The sequence below is a fragment of the Dendropsophus ebraccatus genome, chromosome 3 (assembly GCF_027789765.1).
Source record: "Dendropsophus ebraccatus isolate aDenEbr1 chromosome 3, aDenEbr1.pat, whole genome shotgun sequence".
Classification (NCBI taxonomy): domain Eukaryota; kingdom Metazoa; phylum Chordata; class Amphibia; order Anura; family Hylidae; genus Dendropsophus; species Dendropsophus ebraccatus.
In genome coordinates, this window is record NC_091456.1 from 138,959,457 (window position 1) to 138,970,703 (window position 11,247).

At 42.2% G+C, this 11,247-nt stretch overlaps 1 protein-coding gene across 1 annotated transcript; it reads left to right on the forward strand.

Annotated features, from left to right (window-relative positions):
* The first annotated feature begins 252 nt into the window (after positions 1-252).
* F2RL1 (F2R like trypsin receptor 1) lies at positions 253-8,719 on the forward strand. The gene is made up of 2 exons (XM_069962766.1): positions 253-424; positions 5,064-8,719. The coding sequence occupies exons 1-2, from the start codon at positions 361-363 to the stop codon at positions 6,164-6,166; spliced, it is 1,167 nt and encodes a 388-aa protein (XP_069818867.1). The 5' UTR covers positions 253-360; the 3' UTR covers positions 6,167-8,719.
* Positions 8,720-11,247: the final 2,528 nt, after the last annotated feature.

The following is an 11,247-nucleotide window of genomic DNA, read 5'->3' on the forward strand; positions in this document are numbered from 1 at the left end:
TCTTTGATTTACGTCATCAGACGCCTTTCCCTATATGGTTGTCGCTCAGTTACCTCACATGCTCCACTGACCTCATTGTGACATGTTACGCAAGACGTCAGCGCTCTCAAACCTTCACATACCTGCCGGGTGCCGTCAGCAGCGCGTTATAAAGGACGTGGGCGTGGTCACGGCAGACCCCGCCCCGCTCAGGTGTCCTGGTTTCAGCGAAACCTTTAGGAGGGGCGTGGTTAGGGTTAGTGACGTCTGGCACAGTTGAGCGTAGTTCGCGCTAATTGTCGAGCCCGGGTCAGTGTGCGGTGACTGCGGGACAGCTTGGACTGTGTACCGGGGACTGCGGGCGCTCCGCTGCTGTGCGGGATGAGGGGCTGGCGGCTGCTGCTGCTCGCTGGGCTCCTGGCTAGCTGTGTCCTGGCGGCTTCAGGTGAGTCTCCTTGTTGCTTTGCTCTATGGTTTGGACGACTTACAGATCCGGATGGGGGGGTCAGGTAATGGTGGACGGTGAGATCCCAGGGAGACTATGGAGAGAGCTGTATTGTGTCTGCTATGGCAGAGGCCAGGCTGCCCATCACATGTAGCTGTGTCCCCTCACTCCACCATAAAACTACAACTCCCAGCATGCCCGGCAGCCCTTAGGGAGCCACAAGCAGTACTATAGTTGCCACTGCCGTACAGGATGGTGCTCCCTGGTGGTGGCCGGCATTACCTGCCCAGCAGGACTCCACATGAAGCAGCCTCGCTCCCCTGTAGGTTGGTGCTACATGGCGGCACATTGCAGCCTATAAGTGGCCGAGACCAGAGTCCATCCTGGGTGGTTTTCAGGTCATTGTCAGGCGGCAGCCACTTGTGGGTCACAACATGACCCCATTCACTTCAGACCATACACCCTGCCGTGTAGTCACGTGATCCATAGCCAGAGTCCTGGAGCAGTCCCAGAGATACAGAATTCTGTGTATTTTAAAGAGTTGTCGCACAAAATGTAGACTTTTACTCTATAAGTGAATGCGAGACAGCGTTATATGTATGGAGATTGGGCGATCTCTGCTCTGTCACTGCCCCCATTGCTTTGGTTCTGCTAACCCAGATGACTTCCGCTAGTTTTGAGGACTCATCCACTAGTCACAGTTTGTATTGGGTGTGAACGGTCCAGAGAACGTTCATCTAGTAGATGCAGGTAGCCGATGGGCTTCTAAAATTTCCTTCTGTGCTGCTTTATTAGGTTATAGAGGTGGCAAACGGCAAAGTCTGGGGAGTGAGCACTGCGTCAGTCTACTGAACGACTTATACTACATGTCCATGTACGGCACAGGGTTAATTGTTTCTTATACAATTGTTCCAATATTAGTGACCCTGTTATCTCCAGGATAGGGAGCAGCTATCCGATCATGAGGGATCTGACTGCTGGGATCTCCTGTAGCCTCAAGAACAGGGACCAAGTCTTCTGTCAGTATGAAGCAACAGTGCGTGTGTGACCGCTGCTCCTTTCATTTTCTATGGGAGCCGCCCAAGATAGCCGAGTGCTGTCCATGGCTATTCCTGGCAGCACTAATAGCGAATGCATGGTGACTCTGGTAGTACCTCTCTATGGTACAGTACTACATGTCCTGTACTGTAGTCTGTACTAAGTGTCCTGTACTGTAATCCGTCTGTACTACATGTCCTGTAATGCGTCTGCCAGGATGCAATGCTGTTTTGGACACCAGGTGAGGGCGGCTCCCTGTTCTCTGGAGCCCTGTGTGTACTATCTAATGGTAGCCATACACTCGCCCTACTCTATGCTTTACGCTTCCCTTGCAAGCAGTTTGGTCTATTGGCTTTATTAGTGGTAATATATGTTCTTTTGGGACCTTCCCTCCTAAGTGGCTGTATCCTAATGGAGGAGACCTGCCATCCATTGGAGCACCCTGTCCATTGTAGTGTCTGTCTCCAGTCTGACATTGATCGCTTCATCACTCCAGGACGTTGTTAATGCTTATTGCAGAACACATCCAATTACCTGTGAGAATTATCCTGAACGAACCGTTTAATATGCATTTTATTGCTGTAGTTAAGTGATATAAATATAGTGTGCAGGTAATTCCTACCTGAAGGTTCTGTATGTGGCGACTGTAGAGGCAGATGGTGCACAAAGCTGGTGGACCCATAGTAGTGGTGCATGGCGAAGGAGACTACTGTCCTTGCATACAATGGGGAGATGTAGCGTGGTTATTATGGATTAAAGCGTTCATTCAGTAAGAACATAATAGCAGACTTCTCATTTTAAGGCTCGTCATGTGCTGAGAATACCTTTAAATGTGCCATTATAACCTATGATGCTTCCATATGTGCAGTATAATAGGATGCAGACATTGGACAATGCTTTTGTCAAACCAATAACACTTGAGATCCCGTCAGACAAAGTATTTTATTTTATTTTTTTGTTTTCTCCGATTAGCAAATATGGATAAAGAATAAGTGTTAATGGTGGGCAACTTTAAGACCCCCATGATTTATTAGACCCCTAGGAAGCTGGATGTAGATGTTTATTGCAGATTCCATAGCTCAGCATGCAGCACTGATCTGTCAGCTAAAATGCTTCATGTAATTCTGGGACCCCATCAAATGCAGACTGAGTATAGTTTAAGAAAGTTTGTGTGGCTTCAAATTTCATTATTTAGTCCACATGTTATATAAGTAAAGGCAGGACCAGACATGACCTTCCATAGCCCCGAGGCTGCTGTGACTGATGGCACGTAGAGGCCAAGAAGGTCTGATTTAGAGTTTTGTATGGACATGTTAGCTGCTTCTGTGTGCAAACCTGAAAGGGATCACATCTTTATACACTACATAATATGGACCATCAGATACATAATATGGTAGCAATCTAGTGTGCTAAAATGTGAAATAAAAATAAATTATAGCATAATTTGATACTCATATGTCCCAATCTAGTCCTGGTTCCTGCCACTCACCAATACTTTTTTGTTCTATCATGTGTCAACCCCACAGGAACTGCCTGATCAGCCAGTCACTGACCACAGAGATGACCCACCTAAGCCAGTGACTGAGTACGCAGTTCCTGCAAGGTAGACTCACTCATCACTGGATTTTGTTACCACCCAGACTCACTTTTACTGGGTCTAGGCAACCCATTGTAATCCTTGTATTCCTATACCTTAACGTAATACGAATACACAGTGATACAAACTCCCTCCCATTCCCTATTACTTGCACATTTATCTATTTCATTGTTGATCGGTATCATAGGTCACATAGGAAGGAGCCTGGGATGGAAGAGAGCAGGATATTGCTCTGCCAGGTGACGCATAAGTACACAAGAGAAGTACACCTTAGCAGTTTGAGGCCTTTTTTTCTAGCTGACAGTTTTCCGCTAACATGTAAGAAGTGAGACTATCCATACCTTCAGTGTAGTTGTTGAAGGCTGCAATCACCTAAAAAAATGCTTTTTATAGCTGCTCTTAAAGCAGGAGATGCTGTACACTGTGTCTTCTAATACATTTACAATGTGGTCTGGGCATTCTGTCCCTGGCTTGCCTCTGAATTGACAGTGTACCTGCGAGATTTTTACAGTGCACCCTGCTGCCTTCACAGAGTGATGGTTAAGTGTCATTAGTTTTGTTTTTTGTTTTTTTAGGTAATTGCAGCCTTGGACAACTAAAATAAAGGTGTTTATAGTATTAGTGCTTACATAGCTAGGTGGCCATGTCATCAGTTTGGGATGGATCTTCTAGCCGACAGTTTCCCTTTAGGGTGGGTTCACACATACCGGAAATTTAGTGAATCTCACTCTGCAAGTTCCCACAGCGAGGTCCGCTGCGATTCCCGGCACTGTCCAAAAAGATAGTATGTATATAATTTAAAGGGGTCATCCTGTTTGGATGAAAAGGTCCCATGATTATGGTAACTAAATTCATTCAACATTAGAACACCTTTACAGAACTATTCCTTGAATTCTTGGAATATTCCCTAGAATTATTTTTCACAGCCATTAAAAGGGAATGCATAAATGGGATCCCATAAAGTAAGAGTAAAGATCCCTATCCACTCTATATTTTAGTTGGCCGTACCTGCTGCTCGTTGCAGGTTCGGCCATTAGTATAGAGTGTATGGGGCTTTCCGGATAGTCCATCTATGGATGATGTCGGTGAAGACTGGTCAGGTTTGATGGAAAATCACTGCCTGACTTCTTTATTCTTGGAGAGATGAGCTGCTGCCAGAGCTGTCTGGTTGTGGCTCCACTCCCCTCCCTATAGAGAACACAGGAACGCTTGGCTGTACTGAGTGTTCCTGTGTATGGGGTATTTAAGGTATATGGCCATCTTAAAGTGAGAGATCATCCAGTGCTACAGGAACAGAACACAACCTGTTGTACCTACCTAACACTGAACATTGTGTGTGTGTGAAAATAAAAAAGAGGTATTTGCAAAGGAGCCTTCAATAATCCGGCTTAAAGAAGTTGGCCACTGTATAGTAAAATTGTTCAATGTACATTATTGTTAAGTGTACTCACTGTATATACTGACAGCAGCTCCCTGTGTACATCATAGAGCTAAATTCAGACTCCCCTCCTCCAGGCTGTGGTGTGTCTGTCCACAAGATGTCCGACATGGAGGAGCATGTGACCATGCCCCATCCCTTGTGTCAACCAATGAGCCTGTATATGCCTGTGGAGGACACTGGAGGCGGGGCATGGTCACATGCTCTTCCATGTCAGCCATCTTGTGAGCAGCACAGCCTGGAGGAGAGGAGTCTGATTTTACCTCTGACGTACACAGGGAGCTGCTGTCAGTATATACAAAGAGTACGGTTACTAATACTATACACTGAACAATTTTACTATAAAGTGGCCAACCCCTTTAATGATCTGTATCATTTGTCTATATCTCTGTAGTAACCTGGATGTTAAACATCAGGAGGCATTTTCAGATCTCGGGATTGGTTGCCTCTATTGTTCTTGGGAAAAGATGGATATTTTACCATTTCTTTTTATAGAATACATGTTTTAAAAGTCCATTTTATATAACCCAACTAACTTTGTTTGTCTTTTTTTTTTTTTTTTATAGGTAGCAATGTTACAAAGAAAGGAAAAAGCTTTGTTGGCAACAAAGATGTCATAGTGGACAATAGCACTGGAGAATATGGCTATAGGGTGAATGAATTTGCTGAGAAAGTCTTAACTGGTGGCTTGACAAGAGTCTTCCTCCCTCTAGTTTATATCATCGTGTTTATTGTTGGATTACCAAGCAACGCCATTGCATTATGGGTTTTCTTTTTCCGAACGAAGAAGATGCACCCAGCGGTCATCTATATGGCCAACTTGGCGCTGGCTGATCTATTGTTCATTATCTGGATTCCACTGAAGATTGCATACCATCTGAATGGCAACAACTGGATTTATGGAGAAGCCATGTGTAAAGTACTGGTGGGCTTCTTCTATGGAAACATGTACTGCTCGATACTTTTCATCACGTGTCTAAGTGTCCAGAGATATTGGGTCATTGTAAATCCTATCTCGGTTACCAGGAAGAAAACAAAAATAGCGTTAATTGTATCAGCAGCGATATGGATTGTCATCATGTTGAGCACCATTCCATTATATCTCTTCGATCAGACAGTCTACGTCACCAACCTTGGCATCAGAACCTGTCATGATGTTTTACCATTCGAAGACCTGGCTAATGATATGTTCAGATACTTCCTCTCGATGGCCATTGGGCTCTTTTTCTTCCCGGTTATTCTCATGTCAGTGGCTTATGGCTTTATGATTAAAACCTTGAACGATTCTATCACCGATGAAGCGATTGGCAAAAAACGAAAGCGAGCCATCATGCTGATAGTTACCGTGCTGGTCATGTGCCTGGTGTGTTTTTTGCCCAGTAACATTTTGCTTTTGGTGAACTATGCCACCATAAAGAAATACCACGTGGGTAACTTTTACGCATCCTATATCACGGCTCTTTGTCTCTCGGCTTTGAACAGTTGCATCGATCCCTTTGTCTACTATTTTGTATCACAAGACTTTAGAGACAATGTCAAGAACACGTTCCTTTGTAGGAGTGTGCGGACTGTGGAGAGGATGCAGATATCATTTAGCTCCATGAAATATTCCAGAAAGAGCAATACATACACCAGCACTTCCAGCAACACAAAGACAAGTAACTGCTAGGGTGCACAATGGACACTGGGAACAAATAGTGCTTTGTTCACCTTTTCTGTGTTAGGATGCGGGCCCTTCCAGCACAGGAAAGCTACTCATGTACAGACTACTTTCACAAGTAATCATTTCCTGAAGTCTATTTTCATGTAAATCCTTAGCATTATGTGGAAGTATTGTAGAGAACATGTAACCTTAGTAAGGTCTAGTTATCATTAGCATTTGCCGGAATCTGTTCTTTCTTGCAACGTTTTGTACAGAAATACAGAAAGAAGAGTGTACTCTTTCCTTTTCTGGGATCTTTTCCCATTCTGGTTTAAAAAAAAAAATGCTGAAGATCCAGATCCTTAAAGTTTTCATATGGAACATCCATCTTGTAGCACCCAGCATTTTTTTGCAGATTGGAATGAAGCAGTGAGAACAGTACAGCTGGCACTACCATACATGTGCACCAATGGAGGGCAACTGTTTTATACAATCAAACAGTGTAAATCCTGGCCACGTGGGGTGCACAGACAAATGCAGAATCTTGAAATGTAGCTATCCGATATTTTCTCATATCTACATTCTTTGCAGATTACTTTCATCACACAAGGCTCCAGATAGATGTAAGCGTTCATTGATAACATTCTGGCTCTCTGCATCGCCCACGTTATTCTGTCTTTATGTTCAGTTTTAGGCTGGGTTCACACTACATTTTTGCAATCCGTTTTTCTTCATCCGTTTTGTGCACTTGAGTTCATCCGTTTTTCCATTGACTTCCATTAAACGGATCAGTTTTTTAAACGGACACAAAAATGAGGTCGACTACGTTTTTGTGTCAGTTAAAAAAAAAAGTGTTTATTTTATTTTTTTATATAATGGAAGTCAATGGAAAAACTGATGCACACATGCATCCATTTTTTTCATCCGTTTTTTGCAAAAAAAGGATGAAAAAAACTGATTGCAAAAACGTAGTGTGAACCTATGTAGTTGCCACAAGTTTGTTATTGAACTGTTAAATATCTATAAAGCTCAGAACTTATATTCCTACATAGACAATGTCTAAAACTAATGCCCACAAAATTTTAGACCCTTTTAGCTAAAATAGGTAGTTAACGTTAAGGGTGCCCATACATATAAGAGCAAAAGTTGTCCATCTTATATATATATATAGGGTATGTAGACTTTTATATGTATATAAGGTATGTAGAAAGATGCAGGATCAACAAAATTCACCATGCCGAATCCTTTGTTTTCACAGTAGATAAGCAGTCGCCAGTAGTGTCTGGCAGCAGCTTATTCTCCTCTGAGCCATATGTGCTGGCTATTTAAGAGGTTATTCACGCTTAGAAAAACATGTCTGCTTTCTTCCAGAAACAGCATGACTATTGTCTCCAATTTGGCTGTGGTTTTCAGCCCTGTTTCATTGAAGTGAATGGAGCTTAATTGTAATACCACACACAACCTGGGGACATACGTGGTGCTGTGTCTGCAAAAATGTGGCTTTGCTGTTCCTAATCCTCGATAACCCCTTTAAGTTGTATGGGCACTGTGTGTCCTTTAGGCCTCCATTGTTTTCAGATTTTCGACTTGTAGGATTCAACACAAGTGTTTGGGGTCAAAAGTCTTCTCAAAGCAGGTTGTTCTTGGTGCTAGAATTATTGGACATGCCTCTTCATGGGATCCGGTTTTACAGCTTTTCACTTGAAGCTTGTAAATGATAAATAGACTTGGAAAAAATGACAAGGGAAGAGGAAAAAGTAGCATAAACTAGATATAATTGAAAAAGTCACTACAATAGACTTATGTTTGGGCGTCCACCAAAAGGTACTTTCTTAATGTTTGATTAACTCTCTGAAGCCTTAACTGTACGGATACTTTGTTGGTGACATTCAGCCATGTCTTTATATCAGGTAGACCTATTTATTTCCATAGTTACAGCATATAATAGAGCTCCTCTGTGCCTTGTGTTTGGTATCTGTGTCACATGCCAGGGTGACAACCATAATGTGCATTGCCTTCAGGCATCTAAAATAACTAAAGGTGAGCTGAAGAAAACACTGTGTACTTGGTAAAGAATTCAAAAGCTCAGCCAGATAATTAAGGTTAATGGGAGGCGAAATGTCTGTAATCAAATGTGAATGAAATAAATGGGTGCAAATCCTTTATGCCCTGGGATCTTAGTCGGCACGTGTTCTTGTGTAGTCATGCCACCGGATGTAGTGGAATGGAATAAAACTAGAAGAGAACATATTTCATACAATTTAGCTTGCATCAATAGGTCTTCATAATAAATTACCATCAGTCCCAGTCCACACAGTGTTTAGTATAGGGGGCACTGTAACTCTGATTGTAGTAGAGGCCATCATGTATTTATCAATGCACTTCCATTTGTTCAACAGCCTTATTCTGGCAGCAGTATAATGTAGGATTATGAGATGGTATATGAATTTTTTTTATAATGTGAATTTAATGTTTTTGTCATTTAACATTTTTTTTAGTACTGGAGTTTTTATATTTCTGTATTTAGCATGCACGTGATCTTTTATTGTGTGTGTATATATAAAATGTTATAAAAATGAAGACTGCTTTGAGCATTTATTTTACAAGTCATTAGGTTCACCCAACCTTCATAAAGTACAAGATGACTTGAGTATTTCTGAGAAGGAGGGAAATGGTCAGGACTGGATTTTCTTGTATTACGGATTACATTTACTAGACGTAAAACGACAACTTTAGAGCACTTCTACAATTTGTACTCTCTACACCTTCCTCCCCCGCACAAAACAATGTTCTGATGAGGAATGTCTCTCATAAACTAAGCATACAGCCCCTATGGTGAAAGCAAAACCGTGAAGTGGTGAAAGATGAAGAGCTTGTTAAATGATCAGACGTTTAGAGCACATTCCTGATTATGATCGATGAAGCTTGTTGGTCACCACTCTTGCATATATATAATTAATATATATATATATATATATATATATATATATATTAAATCACACACACTCTACCGTTCAAAAGTTTGGGGTCACCCAAACAATATTGTGTTTTTCATGAAAAAGTCACACTTATTCACCACCATACGTTGTGAAATGAATAGAAAATAGTCATGACATTGACAAGGTTAGAAATAATGATTTGTGTTTGAAATAACATTGTTTTTACATCAAACTTTGCTTTCGTCAAAGAATCCTCCTTTTGCAGCAATTCCAGCATTGCACACCTTTGGCATTCTAGCTATTAATCTGTTGAGGTAAGCTGGAGAAATTGCACCCCACGCTTCTAGAAGCAGCTCCCACAAGTTGGATTGGTTGGATGGGCACTTCTGGCGTACCATACGGTCAAGCTGCTCCCACAACAGCTCAATGGGGTTCAGATCTGGTGACTGCGCTGGCCACTCCATTACCGATAGAATACCAGCTGCCTGCTTCTGCTGTAAATAGTTCTTGCACAATTTGGAGGTGTGTTTAGGGTCATTGTCCTGTTGTAGGATGAAATTGGCTCCAATCAAGCGCTGTCCACTGGGTATGGCATGGCGTTGCAAAATTGAGTGATAGCCTTCCCTATTCAGAATCCCTTTTACCCTGTACAAATCTCCCACCTTACCAGCACCAAAGCAACCCCAGACCATCACATTACCTCCACCATGCTTAACAGATGGCGTCAGACATTCTTCCAGCATCTTTTCATTTGTTCTGTGTCTCACAAACTTTCTTTGTGATCCAAACACCTCAAACTTGGATTCATCCGTCCACAACACTTTTTTTCCAGTCTTCCGCTGTCCAATTTTTGGGCTCTTTTGCCCATCTTAATCTTTTATTTTTCTTTTATTGGCCAGTCTCAGATATGGCTTTTTCTTTGCCACTCTGCCATGAAGGCCAAAATCCCGCAGCCGCCTCTTCACTGTAGATGTTGACACTGGTGTTTTGCGGGTACTATTTAATGAAGATGCCAGTTGGGGACCTGTGAGGCGTCGGTTTCGCAAACTAGAGACTCTAATGTGCTTATCTTCTTGCTTAGTTGTGCAACGCAGCCTCCCACTTTTTCTACTCTGGTGAGAGCCTGTTTGTGCTGTCCTCTGAAGGGAGTAGTACACACCGTTGTAGGAAATCTTCAAATTCTTAGCAATTTCAGCAAGAATAGACTGTCGAGTTTCAGATGAAAGTTCTCTTTTTTTTTCTGGCCATTTTGAGCGTTTTAATTGACCCCACAAATGTGATGCTTCAGAAAAAGAATCTGCTCAAAGGAAGGTCAGTTTTGTAGCTTCTGTAACGAGCTAGACTGTTTTCAGATGTGTAAACATGATTGCACAAGGGTTTTCTAATCATCAATTAGCCTTCTGAGCCAATGAGCAAACACATTGTACCATTAGAACACTGGAGTAATAGTTGCTGGAAATGGGCCTCTATACACCTATGTAGATATTGCACCAAAAACCAGACATTTGCAGCTAGAATGGTCATTTACCACATTAGCAATGTATAGAGTGTATTTGTTTAAAGTTAGGACTAGTTTAAAGTTATCTTCATTGAAAAATACAGTGCTTTTTCTTCAAAAATAAGGACATTTCAATGTGACCCCAAACTTTTGAACGGTAGTGTGTATATGTGTGTGTATATATAATATAATATATATTCATAAAAATCTGTCTGTCTCATATAGACTTCCTAACGCCTGAACCGTTTGACCCCAAATTTGGCCCACAGATACATTGGGTGCCTGGGAAGGTTAGAGCGAAGGTCCCGTCCTTACCAGATGTACAGGAGGGGAGGGGGAAGAGCACCCCATAGAGATGAATGGGAGAATCTCCACACTGCACACACAGGTGATATAATTAGTGCTCTCCAGCAGAAATGGCAGTTGGAAGCCTCAGCAACCAATAGGATTACTACTTTCATTTTCAAAGGGAGCTGGAATCTGGTTACTAGGGCAGCTGCCTCACAACAGATCCACAGAAATAAAAACAGTAAGGGTGCCTTCACACCTACAGGATCTGCAGCGGGTTTCACGCTGTGAAATCCGCTGCAGATCAAGTGTCATTCAATCCTATGACACTACATACTTGCAGCGGGATTAACAGTATGTAAATTAACCCCCTTGGCGGCCGG

Coding starts and splice junctions, on each gene's coding strand:
- F2RL1 (XM_069962766.1), top strand. CDS start 361: ATGAGGGGCTGGCGGCTGCTGCTGCTCGCTGGGCTCCTGGCTAGCTGT. Junction 425..5,063: donor CTGTGTCCTGGCGGCTTCAG/GTGAGTCTCCTT, acceptor TTTTTTTTATAG/GTAGCAATGTTACAAAGAAA.